The sequence below is a fragment of the Cuculus canorus genome, unplaced genomic scaffold (assembly GCF_017976375.1).
Source record: "Cuculus canorus isolate bCucCan1 unplaced genomic scaffold, bCucCan1.pri scaffold_79_arrow_ctg1, whole genome shotgun sequence".
Classification (NCBI taxonomy): Eukaryota; Metazoa; Chordata; class Aves; order Cuculiformes; family Cuculidae; genus Cuculus; species Cuculus canorus.
The window spans coordinates 40,937-65,202 of record NW_026527852.1 but is presented as its reverse complement, the minus strand read 5'-3'; the positions used below and the strand labels follow the sequence as shown (position 1 = coordinate 65,202).

At 54.2% G+C, this 24,266-nt stretch overlaps 2 protein-coding genes across 4 annotated transcripts; one reads left to right on the top strand and one right to left on the bottom strand.

The window, feature by feature from the left end:
• Positions 1 to 1,659: 1,659 nt before the first annotated feature.
• On the bottom strand, positions 1,660 to 5,916 carry LOC128850801 (translation initiation factor IF-2-like). 3 transcript variants are annotated; one of them, XR_008448078.1, is made up of 3 exons: positions 5,318 to 5,916; positions 3,261 to 3,436; positions 1,660 to 1,731 (listed from the first exon to the last, which is right to left on the bottom strand). XR_008448078.1 is itself a non-coding variant. In XM_054055817.1 (2 exons), exons 1-2 carry the CDS (start codon positions 5,890 to 5,892, stop codon positions 3,334 to 3,336), a joined length of 678 nt encoding a protein of 225 aa, XP_053911792.1. In that variant the 5' UTR covers positions 5,893 to 5,916; the 3' UTR covers positions 1,666 to 3,333. The 3 variants fall into 3 exon arrangements, 1 of the variants encoding a protein (XP_053911792.1); XR_008448079.1 differs by lacking the exon at positions 5,318 to 5,916 and adding an exon at positions 4,859 to 5,311 and having other exon boundaries at positions 1,666 to 3,436; XM_054055817.1 differs by having other exon boundaries at positions 1,666 to 3,436.
• Positions 5,917 to 8,771: 2,855 nt separating this feature from the next.
• Positions 8,772 to 16,736, top strand: LOC128850797 (ubiquitin carboxyl-terminal hydrolase 36-like). The gene is made up of 15 exons (XM_054055812.1): positions 8,772 to 9,360; positions 9,434 to 9,655; positions 10,331 to 10,441; positions 10,755 to 10,857; positions 11,463 to 11,530; positions 11,938 to 12,008; positions 12,257 to 12,339; positions 12,527 to 12,638; positions 12,915 to 13,055; positions 13,254 to 13,354; positions 13,605 to 13,686; positions 13,887 to 14,168; positions 14,357 to 14,484; positions 15,036 to 15,308; positions 16,376 to 16,736. The coding sequence occupies exons 1-15, from the start codon at positions 8,772 to 8,774 to the stop codon at positions 16,734 to 16,736; spliced, it is 2,727 nt and encodes a 908-aa protein (XP_053911787.1).
• The last annotated feature ends 7,530 nt before the right edge of the window (positions 16,737 to 24,266 follow it).

Here is a 24,266-nt window from a genome sequence, read left to right as displayed (position 1 = left end):
TGTAAGTATTTTATTTTCAGAAATTATATGTTATTATTTTTACATCTTTTGAATGGAAAAAAACCCATTCATTTGATAATACCTATCTTTATCCTGAGAGATATCAAAACCCAACTGGACCTGACTCTGAGCTGCCTGCTGTAGGTGACCCTTCTTTACGTGGGAGCTTAGGCTTCGCCAGTCACCAGAGGGCCCTTCCAACCTCAAGTTTAAATGTGCTCTTGTGTGTAATCCTGTGTGATTCTTACAGTACTTTATCATATAAAGTCTGCTTCATGCAAATATTTGAAAGCCCTTGTTCAGTATCAAGGTGGGTTATGGAGCGACAAAGTGCTGTTGTTATGAAAATTATTGAGTAGCTTAATATAAATCTCTGTATTTTGTGCTGGCTGTGTTACAAAAGAGGAGTCTATAGAAATGAATTCATATGGCAGAATATAGATTGTTTGCATAAAGAGGTGTTATGTCTGTGGTGCGATGAAGTGAGAGATGTTTATTGCTCATTTTGCATTAAAGAGAAGATAGGGAAAAATGCTAGCTTGGAGTTTTTGCTATACATAATAAAATTCAAACTATCCTTTGCAGGCTTTTCTTATGCTGTGTTTTTGTGGATTGCCTTCAGCAATGTCATTATTTCACTTACAGACACAGTTTCGGATGTAATGTTACATCTAGACAGTAGATAATGTTAATACACATTGTGCAGTGAATTTTGCATCTCTGTAACCAGATTTTTTTTGTTTATATTTGCAGTGAACGTAGATTTGTAAAGCTAATCCTGTCTTTATACATTTTCCTTTGAAAGAAAATGTACTAATGAGATTACTCAGATCAAGTCTCAGTTTAGGTTATTTCTCTGATGAACTGGTTGACTTTTACAGGAAAATAAAGTGGAATGATTTTTATAATCAGTAAACAGTGCTGAACGAGGTTGAGTAAGAGCTGTATTCTGGAGAGTAATGGAAAGATTTTTGAGGGAAGGATTTCTTTAAAATATTTTGACTTTTCAGCAGACAGTGAGTCTTTAAAAGGCTGATAGAGTGGTTTAATAGATATATATATGTCCGTATGTGTTTTTAGAGATCACAGAGATATCCCATTGGTAATTATTTGTATCATTTGACTGCTCAACTAAGTCACTGCTGACAGTAAGATTTTGCACAGGTTGTAGTCTTTTCTGTGTTGTCTGTTACTAACTTTGTGTTCCTTTTTTTGGTTAAAAGCACACACTTTCCTTTCAGAAGGTGGTCTTATTACTACCTTAGTGTTGTAAGAGTTAATCATATAGTAATACTAATTTTAGTCACACAACTTTAGAGACTCCAACAGTGTGTGTTTTATGTGCACCAAGTTTTATTAATATCCTGGGCAAAACTGGAATGAAGAATACTTTCAACCTTTGTAGATTTGAGACCATAGTACAAAAAAAAAATTGCTAAATTGAAACAATTTGTTTAAATGACAATGAGGAAAACTTTCATCAAATGTATCCTATTTTAAAGCAGACTACCTCCTAAGAATGCCTCCTTTGCCCGTATGTACAAGGCCCAACACAAAAAAAGCAATTAACAGTGCCTGTAACTCTTTTTAGTTAACAAATTAAGAAAATCAACTATGATCACCTTCAAAATATTTCCCTTCTGAGTTGCCCAGCTGCCGGTTCAAAACAATTCCACAGATCATTTTCTGAAAGGCTGTTGAGGATCTCCATTGTTTTTGCTTTCGCATCTTCTGCCAAGAAAAAATGGGTTCCTTTGAGCACTGAGGTGTCTGTGGGATTTCTTCAGCCTCAGACAGTAATTTTGAAGTTTCCGTCATGTATTCCTTCAGTTTCACAAGAAACTTGGTGTTAACTCACTGTTCATTCTTGCACACTGACATTTTCTGACCAAGGCCAAGTAAACACCTATATTTGAACGTGCGCCCATTGTACTGAGTGAAGAGATCAAATTGAGCCTTTTATTACTGTGACAGGTTAGAAAATGACTCGATGATCCAGTGGGTCCTTTCCAACCTGGTGATTCTATGAGGAAGTTGTAGTGTAGTAGTACAGAGGAGATGATAGCAGTTATCCTGTATGGCTCAGTCAAGTTACAACACATCTTTAATGCCATATTATTTGCATCCCAGTACACCTGCCAGTGCTCAAATATTCTGCATTATTGAAACCAATTGAGTTGCTTAATATTTATTAAGTGATAGAAATAGTAGTTTATATAAATTGTATCACTTCTGGGAATAAGCCACCGGTTCATTTCAGTTTAGCCATCTCACAGAATTTACAAGCCAGTAGATTGAAACTGTTCAAAATGTTATTGTTCTATGTTATTGTTCTGTTTTGGCCCACAACTAAAGTTTTAAGGGTCTGATCTAAAGTTTACTGAGGCCAAAGGAAGTCCTCCACTGAGTGTTGTCTTTTAGTTAGATTGAGCAACCATATCCCTTTATTGGGAATACACAGATTGTGAAAGAGACTTGACAAGAATTGTGTTGTTTTATGTAAATAGCTCAAATTTTAGCATTTTAATCTATTTTGTTTGAAGAAAATAACAAATATTTTATTTAATATCTTCTTTCCCTCCCTTTTGACTGTATTGTCAAAGCAGCCAAGGAAAATATGTTTAACAAATGGCAAAAATCTCAGCTGAATCACATAAAAAGCCAAAGACTATCCTAGTGCATTTTTTACATAGGCTGTATTGGATAATATGTCAAGAGTAAAGCTTTGTAATAGCTGCATATATGTCAAGAAACTCCACAGTAAACCAAATTTTAACCACATTGTCTTTGTTACTGCGGAAATTAGGGTTGTGGGTATTTTTTGTGTAGCTTAGATAAAGGAAGTGTCTAGTCTTCCGAGCTAACTGTACTTTATTGATTTGCAGAAATTGGGTCTGGGTTAGGACTGGCTTGAGGGGTTTTTTTTTTCATTTTTCTCTTATTCTAATACTGAATAATATCTTTGTTGATGTAGTGTAGTTTGAGTACTCAAAAATGAGAAGTTATTTTACAAGTTTATAACCATATATAAATATTTTTTTCCATACATGAAGATGCAATGAGATGCCAATTCAAACAGTTCTGTTCCATTGTTTGCACTGCTTGAGGGTTTGTGTCCGTGTGTAAACATGCAATTCTATTTATAACTTTGTCAAGTCTGTCTCTCCAAATAATCTAAAAAAAACCCAAACACCAAATACATGTGGGGATATGGGCAGGGATCATCTCCATGAGGTCCCACCCCCTCTCTGGCCTCTCACCTCCATGCTGCCATTCTCCCACACCAGTACCCACCAGTGGGTGGGCTCAGGTTTGTACTGTTGCGGGTAGTGGTCAGTGGGGGGGAGGCTGCTGTGCAGTGGCTCCTCCTTGGCCGGGATGAAGAGCATCCCCGAGTCCCTGTAGATCATTCCTTGTCACCTTCCTGCTGTCCCGCCTAAGGATGGGACAAGAAAAGTGATTTTAATGACCAGCTATTTTCCTAAAAGGAGCAAGGACGCTGCAGGAGAGAAGTTTCTCTTCTCGGGTGAGGGAGGGAACATCAGGGATGTTCAAAAAGCTATATTTATTCTGGCTCCAACAAATATCAACAGACTAAAATGCTGGGGTGCACAGCTGGGACATGGGGGCGCAACTTGCCTAAGATACAGAAACAAATGCCAACCCGTTTGGACAAAAATATGATCCCCGAACACAACCCAGGTCACGCGGATCCGATCTGACACACACACCGTAAGGGAATGGGAGTGAGACAAAGAGCAAGAGAGGCTGGCACCACAAAGCACACAAATGGGTGATGATTTTCAGACAAAATGTTTGAGGGTTAGGGTCATTGTTAGGGTTAGGATTAGGGTTAGAGTCATTAGGGTTAGCGTTAGGGTTAGGCAGAGAGAATGGAGACAGGGTGAGATATGGGCAGAGAGAACAGGGACAGATTGAGATACAGGCAGAGAGACTTGGTACAGGTTGAGATACAGGCAAAAAGATTGGATACACGGTGAGATAAAGGCAGAGAGATTGGAGACTGGGTGAGATACGGGCATAGAGTACGGGGACGGGGTGAGATACAGGCAGACACAGCGGGGACGGGCTGAGATACGGCACAGAGAATGGGGACGGGGTGTGATACAGGCAGAGAGAACAGATACGGGTTGAGGTACAGGCAAAAAGATTGGATGTGGGGTGAGATAAGGGCAGAGAGAACGGAGACGGGTTGAGATACTAGCAGAAAGAATGGATACAGTGTGAGATACAGGCAGAGAGTACGGATACCGGTTGAGATATGGGCAGAGAGGACAGGGACAGGGTGAGGTACAGGCGGAGACATCACATACAGGGTGAGATAAAGGCAGAAAGAATGGATACAGTGTGAGATACAGGCAAAAAGATTGGATACAGGGTGAGATAAAGACAGAGAGATCAGAGATTGGGTGAAATACGGGCAGAGAGTACAGGGACATGGTGAGATACAGGCAGAGAGAATGGATACGGGTTGAGATACAGGCAAAAAGATTGGATATGGGGTGAGATAAGGGCAGAGAGAATGGAGACGGGGTGAGATACAGGCAGAGGGAATGGATAAGGCTTGAGATACAGGCAAAAAGATTGGATATGGAGTTAGATAATGGCAGAGAGAATGGATACGGGGTGAGATACAGGCAGAGAGAATGGATACAGGGTGAGATACAGGCAGAAGAGTATGGATACAGGGTGAAATACAGGCAGAAGAGTACGGATACCGGTTGAGATATGTAACTTCTTGTTACAGAAGCAGGATAGACAAAGAACAGTGAGGGCCTTGGTGGCAAAAGCCACGTGTATTCACACACACTATGTAGAGCCCCAAACAATCAGCTACCATAGTACTTGTTAGCAGAGAAAGAGCCAGGAGAGAGAAGACTGTCTCCAGGATTTGCCAATTCAGTAAGCACACAGCAGGAAGTGGTACATCTCATTAGGATGCATTAGTCCCAACGCCCTCTGCAGAGCACGGCCCATCGCAGCCCTGGAAGTCAAGGTGCAGTCAAATAGCTCCTTTTAAAGAGACATCCTCAGCCACAGAGAGAATCAGGAGACCAAAGAGGAACACAGAAAAGGCCGCTCTGTTGCTCCTCGGGGTGAATCGGAATCGCACCACTGATCAATTCCCACAGGAATTACAAACCCCATCTCTTAAAGATCAGCCGCCACTCCAAAGCCACTTCACACCACTGTCTTCTTCGGCCCCAGCGAGCGCTCGGCCCGAGGAGCGGCTGCCGCGCTCAGACACGCGCGGCCGGGGCAGAACGGCCCCCGGGGCTCCCTCCCGGCCGCTCACCCGGCGGCAGAAGCAGCCGAGCCGCTCGTAGGGCAGCGGGAGCTGCTGCCGCCGCTACAGGACGGGCTTGAGGAGGTCGCGGGCGAAGCGGCAGCCGCTCTCCCGGCACACGGCGCCCGGGAACGGCACCCGCCCCGGAGGACACGCCGCCCCCGGCTCGCTTCTGCTTCGCCCCGCCGCGGCCATCCAGGGCCGGGGAGAAGCCGCCTCCTGCTCGGCGCGGGGCGGGCGCCGCCGCTCGAACGGGCGCCACCGCGGGGCATCACGGGAGCGACGGAAAGGCTTCCGGGGCGGCTTCCGGCGCCGCGGCCGCCATGTCCGGTGCGGGCAGCGGCGCTTTCGGCCGGCTCGGCAGGAGGAGGGGCCGCCCCCTGCTCCGGTCCCGGGCCGGGCCGCCGGCTCCGCTCCCCGGCAGAGGCGCCGCCCGCGCTCTCCTCGCCCCGCGGCGAGCGGGACCCGCCGCGTTCGCGAACAGCGCGGGCGCCGCCTCCCGCGGAGGGAGCCGGGCAGCGGGGCCGGAGCGCGGTGCACACGGCCGGCAGGGGGCGCCCCCGGGCTCGGACTGCAGCTGCCATGGGCCCCAGCGGGAGGGCGCGCCTTGAGGGGGCGCGGGGGGGGGCGGCGCGCGGCACGCCGGGAGCTGTAGTTCTGCGCCGTCGGGGCGCGCTGGGGGACTCCATTTCCCGTGGCGCCGCGCGGCGGCCGCTGCCTCAGGGCATCTCCCGGAGTCCTGGAATGGTTTGGGTCAGGAGGAACCATCCAGTTCTCACCTCTCCACCGTGGGAGGCAGCGTTAGGGACACCTGCATGGCTCACGTTGCTCAAAGCCCCATCCAGCCTGGCCTTGAGCTCCTCCAGGGCTGAGGCATCCATGACTTCTCTGAGCAACCCGTGCTAGTGCCTCACCACCCTCCCGGGAAAGAATTTCCTCCTCTCTATAATCCAAATCTCCCCTCTTTCAGCTTCAAACCGTTCCCCCTTGTCCTATCCCTGTGCTCCCTGCTAAAGAGTCCCTTCCCATCTTCCCCGTAGCCCCTTCAGGTACAGGAAGGTCGCTCTACCGTTTCCTTGCAGAGAGAATGTTTACCAATGTTTGGCCTTCTATGATGTGATAAATACTTTAGACCAAAGCAGGATTCCAATCAAAGTCCACGATTTATTAAGTAAAGGCAAGCAAACAGCGCTGGGTGCGCCGGGAGTCTCTGCTCAACCACGACGCACACCCGACAATACAAGGCAACTTCTTTTATAACTTAGCTTTAGTTACATATTCCTAATGGACGTGTTTCCCCTACAAGTTCTCCACCCCTGGGTTGCGCAGGCGTAGTAGTTCTTCTAGAAGCTTCTCCGGTGATCGAGAGATCTTCTGTATAACAACCAAGCCCTTTACTACCCATGTGCAGTAACAGTAATTTTGTGCAACACAAAGAGGTTGAACAGAAAAACACAGCAGACCCCTTTTTTCCCCAAATAGGAACCATATACACCCCATCCTGCTCTCCCCAAGTCTGCATTGTACAAGGACAAACAGAATGGCTAAAAATTACACGTCACCCTGTGGTGCCAGCATTGCTCCACACTGACACGAATCAGGTGAACACATCTCACGTGCTGTTTGCCATTTGACTTGCTGAGGTTCAATGATGGCATTCAAAATTTTCCACTCAAAATAGTTCCAGGTTTGAATTTTTTAGGTGCAACTTGAAGGCCTATTTTCGCTAATACAATCTTTGAAATGGTATTAATTGAGCAACACAACTGCTTTGGATGACATACACAGCTGGGAAAGGCATATAAACCATAGCTTATATTTGTCCAGTAAAATCAGAATTGATAACACCAGGTTACACAAAAAGACTTTGCAAAGGAACACTCGAATGACCCACTAACCAAGCACTTAAAACCATTACTGACAGGACCAAACGCTTGGAGCGATACCTTGTGAGCGTATTAATCCCTTACTGTGATTGAGGAGGCTGTGAGCATTGGTTGGGAGGAGATGTGGATGTGACCCGGGTGAAGGAGAGCAAGGGTGGTGAGTTTGGCATTGGAGAGGTTCAGCTGGTGCCTGACCGGCAGCATGGACAGCCTCTGCTCTGCTGAAGCTAGGACAGGAGCTGGAGAATTTCCAGTTTGCCTTGTTTTTCCAGGGTGTCAGGAGGAAGTGAAGATGTTCGAGTGTTCTGTGAGCATGTAAAAAGCATTCAGGGACCACGATGGCTTTAATGAAATTAAATATCTTGAAAAGACTCCAATCTTTCCTGAAAAGAAAAGTGGTTTAATAGTGTGGAAGAGTTGGAAGTTGTGAACAAATCTGGCCAGCTTCACTCTAGGAATTAAAGCTGGGTCAGAAAAAAATGTGAGGAAAGCCGGAATTCATCACTCTCCTGCTCTGCACTGGCAGGGGGGAGACCTGATGGGGCTGTAGATGTGGGGAGGGATGGACGGGAGCCAACGCGGTGGGGAGGGCAGTGGCAGCTGCGGGGTTTAATGGGGACTGAGCTACCAGGGCCACCACAGGGCTCGATGGGGACTGAACCCCCTCCTGTGGGGCTTACTGGGATGAGACCCCCCTCTAACACAGGGCTCAACAGGGACTGCGCTGCCGGGGCCACCGTGAAGCTTAACGGGGTCCCAGTCCCCCACCACGGGGATTAACGGGGACCACCACGATCATAGGGCTTAATGAGAACCGGGCTGCCAGGGCCACTATGGGGATGAAGGGACGCTGGATGTCCGCCCCCCTCCCCCCCCCCCGTGCTTAACGGGTCCCGATGGGTACGAACAGCCTCGCCTGGACCCGCCCCCCTCCGCACAACAGCCAATGGGAAGACCAGACTCGGCATCCAGGCCACGCCCCCTCGGCCTCTCAGCCAATGGGCAGTCGCGGCCACGCCCACGCGCTGGGGACGCGCTCAACCGTCTCTCACTCTGCCTCTCGAGGTGGAGCGTCCCGGACGCAGGAGTGCTGAGCTCCCGCTCTCGGACGGCCTTTGGCGAATTTGCGAGAGATACGCGGAAGCGCTGAGGTTCAACCCTCAATCGACGGCAAAAGGAGTGCAGAGGATCCGCAGCTGCCGCCCTCGTTCCGTCCCAGAGGAGGAGCGACGAGGCGCGGGGGCTCTGCCCCCGTTCCGCCCCCGTTCCGCCCTCGAGAGGAGGAGCGAGGAGGCTCTGCCCTCTGTTCCTCCCTCTGTTCCCACCCCAGCGGAGGAGCGAGGGAGGCTCCGCCCTCGTTCCGCCCTCGTTCCCCCCTGAGCGGAGAAGCGAGGAGACAGCGCGCTCTGTCCCTCCCCCCGTTCCACCCCGGGAGGCGGAGGAGCGCGGAGGCTCTGCCCTCGTTCTCCCTTTGTTCCTCCCTCTGTCCCACCCCGGCAGGAGGAGCACGAGGGCTCCGCCCCGGGAGGCGGAGGAGCGAGGAGGCTGTGCCCTCGTTGGAGCGAGGGAGGAGCGCGATGCCGCCCCCTGTGAGCCCTCGTTCCGCCCCCGTTCCACCCCGGGAGGCGGAGCGCGGGGACACGGGGCGGGTCCGGTGGCGCCGGTCTGCCGTGCGGAGCGGCGACACGTGCGCGGAGCGGCGGCGACGCGGATCGGTGAGCGTAGCGGGGCGGTCCGGGACGGCGCCGCGGCGGCAGGGGCGGGGGGGGGCGGGGCGGGAGGCGCTCGGGGACCGCGGAGGGGACCGGATGGGGCGTCCGGGGGGCGCGGGGGAAGGCGAGAGGTCGGGTCCGTTGCCGTGGCCACGGGACGCAGCGCCCCGGAGCGGAACGCTCTGGCGCCCACCCCGCCCGCTCGACCGACCCCTCCGTTCCCCGCAGCCGCCGGGCAGCGCCATCGCCATCGAGGAGCATCTGGAGTTCGGCAAGGATGGGCGAGAGCTGCACCAGGAGCTGGCCACGCCGTTCCAGGCGCCGCAGCAGAAGAAGATGGAGGTGGAACCCACCGAGCACAGCACCTCCGAGCAGCCGAACCGTCTGCAGGGTAAGGACGAGCTGCTCAGCCCCTGCAAGGAGGCTGCTGACAGCCCTGAGCCTGCCCAGCAACGTATGTAGAGAGGGCGAGGGGAGCCCTCCCTGCAGCCCACACCTCGCCGCTCACCACCTTTCTCTCCCCACAGGCAGCGAACATGTCCCAGGGATGCAAGGCGACGGGATCCCTCTGCCAAAGAAGGTGCTTTTCCCCGTGGAGCGCCTCTCCATGCAGTGGCAGCGGACACACCAGATCGGCGCCGGGCTGAAAAACTTGGGAAACACGTGTTTCCTCAACTCCACCGTGCAGTGCCTCACCTACACGCCTCCGCTCGCTAACTACCTGCTGTCCAGGGAGCACAGCCGGACCTGTGAGTGGGGAGGAGTGGCTCTGGCGAGGGTGTGTGGGTGTCAGGACGTGCCTTGTCTGCTCCCTCCTGCCTCGTTTCTCCATCAAGAGGTCGTTCCTGTGTCCATCTGACTTTTCGCAGCCACAGCAGCGTTGCCAAGCTGTGCCTCCTTTTGTCTGGGAAGGCGTTGACTCTGCTGGGCATACCCAGGACTAAGACTGGTCCAATGGGACCTGCTGGCTTTGTGGGGGCTGAGCAGTCTCTGCCTGTGGGGACTGCGTGAAGTCACCCACAGGGCAGAAGACGGCGCACCGACAGGCGCCGCTGGTTCTGGGGGACTTTGCCAGGGGGTGTCCTGGTGCGCACTGCTCCAAGCTGTGACAAAGGGGAGCCTGCGGCGCTCCAGCCCTGTCCTTAGGGCTCTGGTGGGATTGGCCCTGGGATCTGTTTTCCATCCACATGGATGTTGTCCCGCCTGGGATGTTGCAGCAGCCGGTGCTGCGACTGGGGCTGCGTCAGCTGGGGGTGGCATGTGCTGCTCCCTGCAAAGCCAGGATGGCCCCGAACTGCACCACAGCACCAAGCTCATTGGGAAGACGGAGTGTGGCTGAGCTGTACTGGACCAGAGATCCTCCGTCCCGTGGACTGCCTCCATCTCTCCTGGCTCTGTCCCCAACGTCTTCTCTCCTGCTTCAGGCCAGCAAGGGGAGTTTTGCATGCTGTGCACTATGGAGAAGCACATACTGCAGGTTTTCAGTAGCAGCGGCAGCGCAATACAGCCCACGGCCTTCGTCAGAAACATCAAGAGTAAGGATAGCTGTGCTCCCCTTTCATAGCCATGCAGGGCAACAGTGAGCGATGCAGGAGCAGAACCTTTGAGATCAGGACAGGTCTTGGCAGACTGCTCTTCAGAGCTGACGCTTGGAGCCTGCCAGGGGCTGCGTGGGGCTTCTCCCGTGGCCAGCCTGAGTCTGACATCTGGTTTGGGTTGAGGGGGCTCAAGCCCCATGTTCCCTGCCCTGAGGGAGGGAGAGAGGGAGGAAGGGAAGGAGGGAGGGAGAAAAGGAAGGCCTGCCTGTGTTTGAGCGCATGCTGGGACTGAATCCTCCCTCTCCTACAGAGATTGCCACGCACATCCGCTTAGGCCGCCAGGAGGATGCACATGAGTTCCTGAGTTTCACCATCAATGCCATGCAGAGGGCCTGCCTGGATGGCTGTACCGAGTACGTGGGGCCCCTTGACAGCCCGTGCTGCTGTTCTCTGCTGTCCCCTCACTGTTCCCGTGTGCCTGTGGGAGGGGACTGTGGGGTGAACGTGTCCCCCGGGTTGGCTTGGAGTGAGGTGCTGCCTCCGGGGCGCAGCTCTGCCCCACGGTGACACAGCTCTGGGCTGCTGTCTGCCTGCTCCCTTGCCCTGACTCCTCTGGCCCAGCATAGCTGAGCTCCTCTCACCAAATCCTAAGGGTGCGTTGGGTTTAGGATCCTGTCCCAGGTGCCAAGCAATCCAGGTGTGATTCCTAGTTGAGCCCCGTCTCTGTGGCTGCGGGTGGGAGGGCTTCCTGGGAGGCCTGTGTCGCGGGAAGCTGCGTTGCCTTTGCCTGCAGTGCCCAGCGCGGAGCTCCAGGCAGGGGTTTGTGCTGCTTTGAGCAGCCTGGTGCCACCCCTTGAGCTGTGCCACGCGGGGAGCAGAGTGACAGGGGCTGTGACTCGCCTGCTGCCAGCTCTCTGCTGGCCAGAACACAGCGGGGAGGTGTCCTGAGGGCACAGCGGTGGCCCGTGGGGTGGCCACTGCGGAGGGGCGGTGTGAGATACGGTGCTGCTGTCTCTAGGTTGGATCAGCAGAGCCAGACCACAACGCTGGTTCACCAGATCTTTGGTGGCTTCCTGCGGTCGCGTGGTGAGTGCTGGCTGCCGGGGCCTGTAGCTGTCGGGGCTGCTGCTTCCCCGAGAGCCTTGCAGGAAAAATCTTTTGGGAAAATTACTAAGTATGTGTAAATTATCTGGAGCTGCAGCTGGTCCATCGTGCAATCCCTGCGGGCCGTGATGCCTGTGGTGGAGATGGTAAAAGCTGTTGGCTGTGGGTCCCCAGCTCCTTGCCACCAGCAAAGGAACCCGTGTTGCCAGCTCTCTGGCAACTCTTGCTGCCCCTACACAAAGTGGAATTGCCGGCCTTTGTCCTTGCCAGGTGGTGAATCCTGGTGCCCAAAGGCGGAGAGGGGGAATCCTGCACTGCCTGCGCTGTGCTGAGATGGTGGTGGGTGCTGGCGTTGTGTCAGGGAGTGCTCATGGCTTTTTCTTTTGCAGTGATGTGCAAAGCGTGCAATTGGCCCTCGGACACCTATGAACCCTTCCTGGACCTGGCGGTGGAGATTGAGGTACTGTGTCAGGGTGGCGATGGGGAGGAGCTCAGCTCTCGGAGGGGCTGTTGCGGCAGCTGCACCGTTAGTGCCTCAGGGTTCCTTAATCTGCTGCTGTCAAGTCCCAGTGCAGGCGGCAGGGAAGCAGATGCTGTTGTTGCGCTGCCTCCTACTGTGTGTTGTCTCTTGGGCCAGTGTCTGGGAAGGGAGCCAGGCTGTCGCGTGGACAGGCCGCTCGTGCCCTGACCTCTCCTCTGTCCTTGCAGGAAGCTGAAAGCATCGAGCAGGCACTGAAGTTGTTTGTGAGGCCAGAGATGCTGTGCGAGGAGAACGCCTACATGTGTGACAAGTGAGTGTGTGGGCCTGTGCCAGGGGGAAGCAGGCAGGGCTTCTCTACCTGCTCCATGGCTAAACCGGGAGGTACGTGGCCATGGAAGCGTTCACTGGAGCCGCTTGGCCAGGGCTGGCAACCACCTGGCAATCACAGTTCCATCTGCCGTGGAACAGCTGGAATAGCTCGAGCTCTTTCTGTGCAGGTGCAAGACCAAAGTGCAAGCCATCAAACGCTTCAGCATCCACCGAGCCTCCAGTGTTCTCATAGTCTCGCTGAAGCGCTTTTCCATCTTCAGTGGAGGCAAAATCAAGAAGGTGAGTACTTGGCACTGCAGAGCTGGGGCTGTCTCCTGGCCCAAGGCCCTGTGGCCCAGAGCAGGGTGGGAGGTGCACGGTGCGAGCTCTGCTGCAGCCCTTCTCCAGCTGTGCAGTGGTAGTTGAGCTGGTCCTGGTGTCTTGCTCACTGTGACCTCTGCCCGGGGAGAGCGAGCCCTCCTCTCTCAAGACAGGGGACTCGGAGGACAGCTGAGCTGTTGCTCCGGCAAGAAAGCGGTCTGTTGTGCGGGCTCCTGAGATGTCGTCTCTCCACAGGAAGTGACATACCCTGAGGTCTTGGACATCCGACCTTACTTGTCAGAGGACAAAGGGGACCCGATGAATTACGAGCTCTACGCCGTGCTGGTGCACTCTGGGTACTCCTGCCGCTCAGGGCACTACTACTGCTACGTGAAGGTGAGCCCAGTGCGCTCTCTTGGCACCTGCTCTGGGCTGGGTGCCGGTGGGTTCTCTTTCGCCAAATCCCCTTTCCTAGCCCTGAGCCACCTGTGGGTTTTGTGGAGCAGAGCTCTGCCACTGGGCACCGTTCCTGCTGCTCTTCAGGCCAGGAAGGTCCCCAAATGCAACCCAACCCCGTTCTCTCTTCTTCTGCAGGCCAGCGATGGGCAGTGGTACCAAATGAATGATGCTGTTGTCTGCCTCACCAACCTCAAGGTGGTCCTGAACCAGCAGGCCTATGTGCTTTTCTACGTGAGGTGAGAGCACCCGGTGTCTCCCAGCCCCTCTGGCCACTGCTCTCGGCATTTGGGACAGGGCTGGTAGCACGAGCCAGGGTGTGGGACGGAGCTGGCTCAGAGCAGGGAGGCAGGGAGAGGTCCAGCCCTTGTGGATCAAGCACTCTAGGTCAAGAGCAGCTCACCTCCTTGTTTCTTTTGTGCATCTCTGAGGAGAGTGTTGCAGGCGCCCCCCTCACACTTAACACATGCGCTTCTCTGCTTTCACCAGAACACCCGGCACCAGCAAGAGCTTTGAGGAACCCATTGCCGAGGCTGTGTCCATCGCGCCCAGCCAGCCAGTGATGGGCCAGGTGAGTCCCGGAGCTCGCTTCCTGGGAGCTGCTGCCACTCTGTCCACTCTGCAAGGGCAGGGGTTGCAGCTTTGGAGGAAGGTGGGCACAAGGGAGGACCGTTTGCAGGAGAGACCCTGCTGAGCCAAGGGTTCCTGGGTGAGCCGTGCCCCTTGAATTCCCTCCTCACTGAACTTCTGTCTGTCTTTCTCTTTGTCTAGAAACCAGAGACGCAGCCTGCAAACAAGCTGTCTGGGCAGGAGGAGGTTGGGGTGTCTGTGCCCTGTAGAACATGCAGTACAGGGCCAAAGCTTCCCACTGCCTCCAAGCTGCTGCAGGAGCTCCGAAAGTACCTCTCTGCTGTGCCTGGGGTCAAGCCACCTGCTCCAGAAGGCTCCAGGCGGGCTAAATTGAAGAGGTCCCTGTTGGCCGTCAGTGCTGTGGAGCAGAGCAGCTCCACATCACCACCAGCAGCCAAGAAGCTGGCACTCTCTGCTGAAAAGGTGAGTCTGAGTTTCTGCCCAGTCTTCAGTAGGCACCTTCTGATTCTTCTTCTGCCACCTCTCACTTCCTTCCCCAGGCTGCCTGTCCCCCTCCCCTTTCTCTGGGCTCCCCTTTTTCATTTTCTCCTCTTGGCTTACAGAATCTCTTCTTTAGACCACCAAGTTTTTATTCATGTCCATAACTACAGGGCAGCACTCCGGAGGCGGTGAGCAGAGATGACCGTTGCACACAACTTCAGCTGCAGCTTCCAGAGCAGATGCACCCCACGGACACCACCCACCCTGACTCCACTTCCCAGCCTTCTGGCAAGTTGAGGTGAGTGGTGCCAGCTGCTCCCAGGCAGCAAGGCCAGTAGCAATCTTCCGATAGTCCATGAAGCAACTGCCTGGCCTGGCAGCTGGCTCCAGGAGTGATCTTGGCAGCCGGCTCTTCTGTTCTCCTGGGCTGTCAGGGCTCGCTCTGGATCCCGGAAGCAGGGCGGTGCCTCTGACTGTTAGCACAGGGTGGGAGGGAGTTTTGCAAGCCCTCGCCATGTTCTGGTGTCCCCTGGGATGAGGAGGCACCAGCCTGGTCTAGATCTTCCTCTGGGTCTCCCTTGTAACCTTTGCCATCGGCACGTGCTGCAGCAACACTTGCTCCTTCCCTGTCCCCCGTGGGACAGCGTGTGCTCTGTGTGGGGCTGGCGTGGGGCAGGTCATCGTGTGCGCTTGCAGCTGCTGCCCTAGAGCAGGGTCTAATTCAGGTTTTGTGGCTGTGATGGCAGCAGTTGAGTGCTGTGCTCGTGCATCTCGGGATGGTGAGGAAGGGAGGGGCTCCACTCGGGGCCTGGCTTTCAGACCGTGTCTGCGTCTTTTCCTGTCTTTCAGCACATCTTCATCTGCGCTGAAAGTGCCGAATGCAGAAAAGCCTCCTTTGAAAATCATCATCAAATTATCAGCCCTTGGGGACCTCAGCTCCGTGCTGAAAAAGCGCCACCATAGGGCAGACGGCAGCCCTCAATCTCAATCTGTTAATGGCGAAGATGACACCTCCAGCCCGCCCAGAAAGAAGAGTCGCACGCCCGGGAACTCGGTGTCCATCACGGGGGAGGAGGCAGGGAAGAGTGCCAGTGGTGGCCAGAAGGAGCCAGGCTGCCAGGAGTTGGGTGCAGAGCAAAAGAAGCACAAGAAAAAGAAGAAGGACAAGAAGAAGAAGGACAAGAAGAAGAAGAGGGAGAGGAAGAAGAAGGAGAAGAGGGAGAAGAAGAAGAAGAAGAAGAAGAAGAAGAAGAAGAAGAAGGAGAAGAAGAAGAAGAAGGACAAGAAGAAGAAGAAAGAGAAGAAGAAGAAGAGGAGGAGAAGGGCTCTGTCTTCCGGCAGGTGAGGGGCTAGAGTCTTTTCTGTTTGTACAGCAGCTTGTAGCTGCTGCCCTAGAGTAGGGTGTTATTTAGATTCTGTGGCTGAGATGGCAGCAGTTGAGTGCTGTGCTCGTGCATCTCGGGATGGTGAGGAAGGGAGGGGCTCCTTCTCAGGGCCTGGCTTTCAGACCATGTCTGCATCTTTTCTTGTCTTTCAGCACATCTTCATCTGAGCTGAAACTGACGAATCCGTAAAAGCCTCCCTTGAAAATCATCATCAAATTATCAGCCCTTGGGGACCTCAGCTCCGTGCTGAAAAAGCGCCACCATAGGGCAGACAGCAGCCCTCAATCTCAATCTGTTAATGGCGAAGATGACACCTCCAGCCCGTCCAGAAAGAAGAGTCGCACGCCCAGGAACTCAGTGTTCATCACGGGGGAGGAGGCAGGCAAGAGTGCCAGTGGTGGCCAGAAGGAGCCAGGCTGCCAGGAGTTGGGTGCAGAGCACAAGAAGCACAAGAAAAAGAAGAAGGACAAGAAGAAGAAGAGGGAGAGGAAGAAGAAGAAGAAGGAGAAGAAGAAGAAGAAGGACAAGAAGAAGAAGAAGAAGAAAGAGAAGAAGAAGAAAGAGGAGAAGAAGAAGAAGAGGAGGAGAAGGGCTCTGTCTTCTGGCAGGTGAGGGGCTAGAGTCTTTTCTGTTTGTACAGCAGCTTGCAGCTGCTGCCCTAGAGTAGGGTGTTATTTAGATTCTGTGGCTGAGATGGCAGCAGTTGAGTGCTGTGCTCGTGCATCTCGGGATGGTGAGGAAGGGAGGGGCTCCTACTCAGGGCCTGGCTTTCAGACCATGTCTGCATCTTTTCTTGTCTTTCAGCACATCTTCATCTGCGCTGAAAGTGCCAAATGCGGAGAAGCCTCCCTTGAAAATCATCATCAAATTATCAGTCCTTGAGGACCTCAGCTCCCTGCTGAAAAAGCGCCACCATAGGGCAGACGGCAGCCCTCCAGCTCAGTCTGTTAATGGCGAAGATGACACCTCCAGCCCGCCCAGAAAGAAGAGCTGCACGCCCGGGAACTCGGTGTCCATCACGGGGGAGGAGGAGGCAGGCAAGAGTCCCAGTGGTGGCCAGAAGGAGCCAGGCTGCCAGGAGTTGGGTGCAGAGCTCAAGAAGAAGGAGGGGAAGAAGAAGAAAAGGAGGAGAATGGAGTCAAAAGAGTGCTTTTCGGGCAGGTGAGGGGCTAGCGTCTCTTCTGTTTATGCAGCAGCAATATGTGCCTGGCAACACCAGGCTGGCGATGGAGCCAGGCTCTCCACAGCTGTCCAGAGCCCCCAGCCAGACCATGAGGCCAGCACACCACCTGGGAGTTGCAAAGCATCCCACGTAGCGAAGGAACTACTTAAGGACTCCATGAACAAAGTATATGGCTGTGCCATCCCTGAAGCGAGGCGGCCTCGTCAGCCTTCTCGGGGCAGCGCATCCCCTGGGGCGAGTGGGAGAGGCGATGCCAAAGCTGGAGAGATGCGGAGTTGCCTCCTCCCTGAACAGCAGCGCGGGTCCAGCCCTCTGGCTGCAGGGAGACAGAAAACCCTGTGCTCTGACCCCAGGACACCTCCTGCCTTTGCACGCCTAAAGAAGACTAAAGGAATGATGAAATGGACTAGGAAAAGAACATCTCCCTGCCAGCAACTGAAAAACCAGCGGTGGTTCTGAAGCAGTACTCCCCTGCCAAGGGAGCCAGCCAGAGACGTCAGATTTGAGCTCCCTGCGCGGTTCTGTCCATTGTTCGTTCTCTCCACCTCCCATCTGGACAGGGCTGGTACCCACCGCCCTCCCCCCCTTTGAGTGTCAATGGAGTTTTTATTTACCTACTCCCCTCCCCACCCCCTCCCCTCTGCCTTTCCTCCCCGTTCCCTGGCTCTCCCACCCTCCTTTTCCCTTCACCATGCCCCTTTGCCCCTCGCTGTCGTTTTCCCCTCGCCGTGTCATTTTGCCCCTCACTGCATCCTTTTGCCCTTTGCCATGTCATTTCTCCCCTCGCCATCTCCTTTCTCCCGTCTCCATGTCATTTTGCCCCTCACTGTGTCCTTTCAGCCCGGCTGTGTCCTTTTGCCCCTCGCCCTCTCATTTCATGCTCGCCATTTCCTTTCCCCCTGCCATGCCCTTCCCCTCGCTGTATCCATTCCCCTCGCCGTGTCATTTCCCCCCTCGATGTGTCCTTTCCCCTTGCCATGTCATTTCATGCTCGCCATCTGCCTTTCCCTTCACAGTGTCCTTTCTCCCCTCGCCATCATCGTTCCCCCTCGCCGTGGCCTTTTGACCCTCGCCCTGTCCCTTTCCCCTCTCCATGTCATTTTGCGCTTGCCATATCCTCTCCTCTCACCCTGTCCTTTCCCCTCACCATCTCCCTCTCCCCTCGCATTTCCCCTGCACTCTCCCCTCTCTCCTCTCCCTCTCTCCTCTCCCCTCTCTCCTCTCCCTCTCTCCTCTCCCCTCTGTCCCTCCTCTCCCCTCTCTCTCGTCCCTCTCCCCCCTCTCCCCTCTCACACCCCGGGGGTGGTGGATCCCATCTGGACGCGCCCCTCGCCCATCACGATGCGGGCAGGGACGGAGGAGCTCTGCGGCTGCGCTCGGGGCGGCCACGGGGGAGCGCGGGGGGAAGACGGGACACCCCGCACCGACTCGTCCTGCCCCGGGGCTCGGACACAGCGCTCAGGGGGGACACCGACCTGCTGAGCGCCACATCGGGGCCGCGCGGCTCGGGGAGCTGCGGGCTCGGGGACTGCTGCCTGCAGCATCGGGGCTGCGGGTCATGGGCCGGGGATCTGCCGCCTGCCCGGGATCTGCCGCCTGCCCGGGTATCTGCCGCCTGCCCGGGGATCTGCCGCCTGCCCGGGATCTGCTCCCTGCCCGGGGATCTGCCGCCTACCCGGGGATCTGCCACCTGCCCGGGATCTGCCGCCTGCCCGGGGATCTGCCGCCTGCCCGGGGCCCTTTCTGGCTGTCAGCGTGTCTGCCTGGTGCAGGAGCACCCGGCCTGTGCCCAGGGGCTGCTCCCGGGGGGGCTGAGCAGGGCCGGGCGGCTCAGGGGCTGCAGGTGCCCTCTCTCACGCAGGTGCACTTTGCTTTCCCGCTTTCCTGCCTCCTCTGTGCCTGCAGAGCATTCCCTCCCGTTGCTGAGGAGCAGGACTGGGCAGGAAGGCACTGCTGAGCCAAGAGCTTTGAGGGCCCCATTGCCCAGGCTGTGTCCCTCCCGCCCGGGCAGCCAGAGATGGGCCAGGTGAGTCCCGACGGGCGCTTCCCGGGAGCTGCTGCCCGTTTTTGTTGATTGCAAAGGGGATCCCTTAGATCCCGCAGAAGCGGTGAGTGAATGCTGGTGTGGAAGGGGGTGTGTGTGCTGGATGCATTGCTGTTATCAGTAGGATTGTGCTGGGCTCTTCCTAATAGAGAAGAGTGTGAAAAACTGTTTCATTATCAGTAGAACTGTGCTCCCTGAAAAAGAGGAGCTGGGCAGGAATGTTGCATCTCTACAGCCCCTTAGCTTAAAGATAACAGGTATCCAGCTGCTTCCTCCCCTCCCTCTCCCTCTCCTGGGACCCTGGCCATATTCTAGGGGGAGGAGGGGCAGTGAGCAGCTGGGGATAGGCTCGGCATTTTGAAGTGATGTAATTTGTTAGTTCAATGATATAAAAGCTAAGTCCCTCACAGCAGTGGCTGGGAGACCTCATCCACGAGTTGACACACTGCGTGGGCTTCCCAATTGCCTCTCCAAATCCTTGCTGTGAAAAAGAAAACGCTCCCCCTCAGCAACTGCAGATCTGGATGATGATAGTAAAAGCAGTTGGTGATGTACCTTTCTTAATCGCCATACTTATTCTCTTACGGTACTGATCAGACACCTTGCCTTTACAGGCTGTTGCTGTTAACTTGTTGTTGATCACTACTCCTCACTTGTTTTCCTTCTTGCTGTGATAATATGACTAATACTTGATTTTACAGAGTATTCGAGGGTCTGGGCTTTTATGATGATTTTGTCTAAAACCTCCTTTATTTCACAGAGTTTGGGCTTTTATGATGATTTTTGCTTAAAGCCCCTTTTGCCGTGTCCTACTCCCAGTCACTTGTCCCTGAAAAGACTCCTGTGTCATCAGGTGGTTCATCATTGGACACCTCTTCAACAAAATTGGAGGGGACGAATCCTCTGGTGCCGTCAGACAACTCTCCCACATACCAACCGTCTTCATCCACATCTCCAAAGACGTAAACACACTGTCCAGCAACAAGAGGCAGCTCCAATTCAGGCCACTCATTGGGACCATAGAAAGGATCGTAGCTGTATCGAGCTATGAATGCTCGAAGCTTTGCTGGCTGTTTTCTCAGAATCACAGAATCACAGAATCACAAGGTTGGAAAGGACCCATTGGATCATCGAGTCCAACCATTCCTAACAATCCCTAAACCATGTCCCTAAGCACTTCATCCACCCGTTCCTTAAACACCTCCAGGGAAGGCGACTCGACCACCTCCCTGGGCAGCTGTTCCAGTACCCAATGACTCTTACTGTGAAGAATTTTTTTCTGATATCCAACCTGAACCTCCCCTGACGGAGCTTCAGGCCATTCCCTCTTGTCCTGTCCCCTGTCACCTGGGAGAAGAGGCCAGCTCCCTCCTCTCCACAACCTCCTTTCAGGTAGTTGTAGAGAGTAATAAGGTAGCCTCATAGCCTCCAGGAGGATGGACTCTTTGTCTGCTGCCAGGGTAGCATCGGGCAGCCTGGAAGCGATACGGTTGGATCTTTCCAGCTGTTCCAGTTCCTGAAAGAGCTGCGGGCATTGTTCATTATGCTCCAGAAAGCAATCGTTCCGTTCACTCGTCTGGGCTTCAGTCACTTGCAGGGCTCCGTGCTGTTCCGTGTGTTGTTCTGTCTGAGCCCTCTGTAAACAGTCGCCTTCTGATGTCCCCTGGAGCACTAACTTTGCCTCCTAATGCTCCTTCTCCAGTTGTCGGTTCCTTTCTGCCCTTTCTCTCATGGCTTTAAAATCCTGCTCTGCCTCTTCCAGCACCTCTGCCACACACTCGAGTTGCCTTTTCAGGTCAGCATTTTCAGCTTGAACCTTTTCTGTCAAATCCATCAGCCTGCAGAGGAGAGCATTTTTTTCAGCCAGGTGGATGTTTGCAGTTTTCATCTCCATGAGGTGCATCTTCAACACCACACACATTTGGCAGTGGGGGCTGCCACAGGAGTCCTCTTCATCTGCAGCCACTTGGGCCCAAAGCTCCTCAGCAACCTCCTGTGTGAAATCGCCCTGCTCGTCCTGTGATGCTCCAGTCGCTTCTGCTCCTGCAAGCTAAGGGCAAATATTCTCTTAGATCTCAAGGCCAAGGCTCAGCCTGCATCGTTTGTGCACAGGGGCAGTGGCAGGAGGCCAAGGGTTCAAAGAATCACAGACTCATAGAATCACAGACTCATAGAATCACAGAATAATAGAATAGTTTGGGTTGGAAGGGACCTTAAATATCATCTAGTTGCAACCCCCGTGCGGTGGGCAGGGAAACTGGATCAGGCTGCCCAAGCCCCATCCAGCCTGGCCTTGGACACCTCCAGAGATGGGGCATCCACAACTTCCCTGGGCAACCTGTTCCAGTGCCTCACCACTCTCATAGTGAAGAAATTCCTCCTTGTGTCTAATCTAAATCTGCCCCTCTCCAGCTTATACCCACTTCCCCTATCACTCCAAGCCTTTGTAAAGAGTCCCTCCCCAGCTTTCTTGTAGCCCCTTCAGGTACTGGAAGGTCACTACAAGATCTCCTCTGAACCTTTTCTTTTCCAGGCTGAACAACCCCAACTCTCTCCGCCTGTCCTCATATGGAAGGTGCTCCAGCACTCCGATCATCTCTGTAGCCCTTCTCTGGACCCACTCCAACAGCTCCAGATCCTTTTCTGCAGGGCTGCTCTCAATCACATCATCCCCCATCCTGTATTGGAACAGGGGATTGCCCCGACCCAGGTGTAGGGCCTTGCCCTTGGGCTTGTTGAATGTCATGAGGTTTGCACAGCCCCACTTCTCCAGCTTGTCCAGGTCCTTCTGGATGACATCGTGTCCTTCTGGTGTGGCAACTGCACCACTCAGCTTAGTGTCATCTGCAAACTTGCTGAGGATGCACTCCATCTCTCTGTCTATATCATTGAGGAAGATACTAAAGAGCACCGGTCCCAGTACGGACCCCTGAGGGACACCGCTTGTCATGGATCTCCGTCTGGACTTTGAGCCATTGACCACTGCATTCTGAATACGACCATACAACCAATTTCTTATCCACTGAACAGTCCACTCATCAAATCCATATCTCTCCAATTTAGAGAAAAGGATGTTGTGGGGGATCGTGTCAGAGGCTTTATAGAAGTCCAGATAGATGCCATCCGTTGGTTTTCGTGTCCACTGCTGTGATTACCCCATCACAGAAAGCCACTAGCTTGCTCCTACAGGCCTTTCCCCTGGTGAAGCCGTGCTGGCTGCCATTAATCACCTCTCCGTCCTGCACGTGCTTTAGCATAGCTTCTAGGAGGATCTGTTCCATGGTTTCCCAGGCACAGAGGTGAGGCTGACAGGTCGGTAGTTCCCAGGGCCGTCTTTTCTACCCTTTTTAAAAATGGGTTACCCTTCTTCCAGTCACCAGGGACTTCTCCTGATCGCCATGAGTTTCCAAATACTGTGGAGAGTGGCTTGGCAACGACACTGGCCAGTTCCCAAAGCCCAACAATGCCTCACCCAGACCTCTATTAACAGCTCTGCAACGTCAGGAAGGTCCTTCAGGGCTCCCTTCTCCTCATCCTCCAGGCCTCACTGTTGTTTTCCCACTCAGCCTCTCCCATAGCATCCACGCCCCTCGCATGGCTCCGGCTGCTCGATGCTGCAACAGCTTCACCGGGAGCTCGGGAAACCTCTGGCCTGACCAGGAAGCGGGCTGGGAGGGAGCCAGTCTTGCCCGGTGGATTTGCTTCCCAGAGCTCACTGCTCAGCTCTGCACTGAGTCCATTAAAGCACTCAAAAGCATTTCCAGGCCACGATCCTACATCTCTTAACTAAGTTTTCTACAGCTCTAAGACAATTCCATTCAGAATGAGTGAGGTAGAAACACACCAACAAATCAACAACAGGCCTGAGGATGCCCTTCAGCCCACGTTTTGCCAGGGAACACTTGCTCTCCTCAGCCAGAGAGCGCACAGGCCTAAAACCAAAACCACCTTGCTGAAAATTGCACTGAGCACGGTCTGTGTGGGGCTGTTTCTTCTGGCTGTGGACAACAGCCTTCTTTTTAGTAGATCTCGAGGATGCTTTTGGAGATTGGATGGCAGTGTACAAACTGCCTTTCCCTGCCATTATCAGCCTCGCAAGTGTCTTCTGTGGCAGCCGGAGGGTGCCAGTAACTCACAAGGCTCAGGCTGTTTCTGAGAACGATGCCTCATCTGCCTGAGCGCTCCCCAGAGCTCAGCGCCCGTGGGCTGAAGGCCAACATCAAAGGCTACATCAACCTCCTTGGTGGCCTTGGGCATCTTCTCTGGGAGCCAGTCCCCTCCGCTCTGCTGTCTGTTAGCACACAGTGCAGAGAAGCGGGCAGAGCTCAGGCTGTTGGAACCCTTTGCTGCCAGAGCTGAGCACTGGCAATGCTTCGGCAGCTCTGGAGGAGCGACAAACACAGCCCGGCACATCCCGTGCAAGGGAAGAGCCAGGAACAGCAGCCCCCAACTGTCTGGGGCCGGGCTGGCGTCAGTCGGTCGCTGCTGGCCTGCAGCTGCCCAGGAGTGCCCAGGAGTTCCCTGCAGGGCACAGCATCCCCAGCAGCCCAGCCCTGAGCGGTATTTACCTGGCTGTAAAGTTTCTCTCTCCTCTCTCTGAGGGTACTGGGCATCATCGATTCTGCCGACAGCAGGGAGGTCGAGGTTTCATTATCTGGGCATTTCTCTTCCAAGGAGAGCGGCAGGCTCTGAGGAACGCCTGATGCTGATTCAGGTGATGAATCCTTCTTATTCACTTTGTCCTGGTTCTCTTCTTTAGGGCCGGTTGCTCTGTTTTTGTGGCCATTTGCCTGCTTCTTTCTATGGGAATAGATCCAGCAGCAGCCAAGAAGTCCCACTGCTGCAGGTATGGCATCGAGCATAATATCGTGGAAACAGAAATGCATTTTACAGACCCTCAGCCAATCCCTAGAAAGAGAAACAGAAACCATGGTAAACGGTCCCAGGGAAGGTTAAAGTTGAGAAATGCCGTCAGGTATTTCTGTTTGCATGAACAGGCTGGTTTTCCAGCCGCTCTGGAAATTCCCATCTGCTCTGGCAGCAGAGCACACAACAAGAGCCCCAGGGATCCCCAGACACTGGTCACCAGGGTACTTATCACTTTCACCTCACCCTGATGCCTGAACCAATTTCCCCTTCTTTCTGTGAGTGCTCTGGATGTTCAGGGATTCCTACACTCAGGAAGGTCTCTTCTGGGCACGGGCTGCTTCATGTCTCCCCAAGAAGAGAGAGGAGGACAACTCCCAAGTGACTGAGCCCCCGTGCTCTGCAGGGCCAGACCCGACCGCACTGCTGCTCCCTGCCCTCTCCACCTCCCCACGGCAAAGCTTACGCTGCCAAATCTCAGAAGCAGTGGCAGTCGAGGCTGGAGTTGAAGACCATCCCGAAGGATCACAGAGCAAACGAGCAGGCAGCTAAATTGGAATGGAGCTTCAGCTGCCAGGCCAGGATGCCTCCCTACAAACCCT

Coding starts and splice junctions, on each gene's coding strand:
- LOC128850801 (XM_054055817.1), bottom strand. CDS start 5,892: ATGGCAGCTGCAGTCCGAGCCCGGGGGCGCCCCCTGCCGGCCGTGTGC. Junction 3,437..5,317: donor TCGGCTGCTTCTGCCGCCGG/GTGAGCGGCCGG, acceptor TCCCATCCTTAG/GCGGGACAGCAGGAAGGTGA.
- LOC128850797 (XM_054055812.1), top strand. CDS start 8,772: ATGCCGCCCCCTGTGAGCCCTCGTTCCGCCCCCGTTCCACCCCGGGAG. Junction 10,858..11,462: donor TGCCTGGATGGCTGTACCGA/GTACGTGGGGCC, acceptor TGCTGTCTCTAG/GTTGGATCAGCAGAGCCAGA. Junction 13,056..13,253: donor ACTACTACTGCTACGTGAAG/GTGAGCCCAGTG, acceptor CTTCTTCTGCAG/GCCAGCGATGGGCAGTGGTA.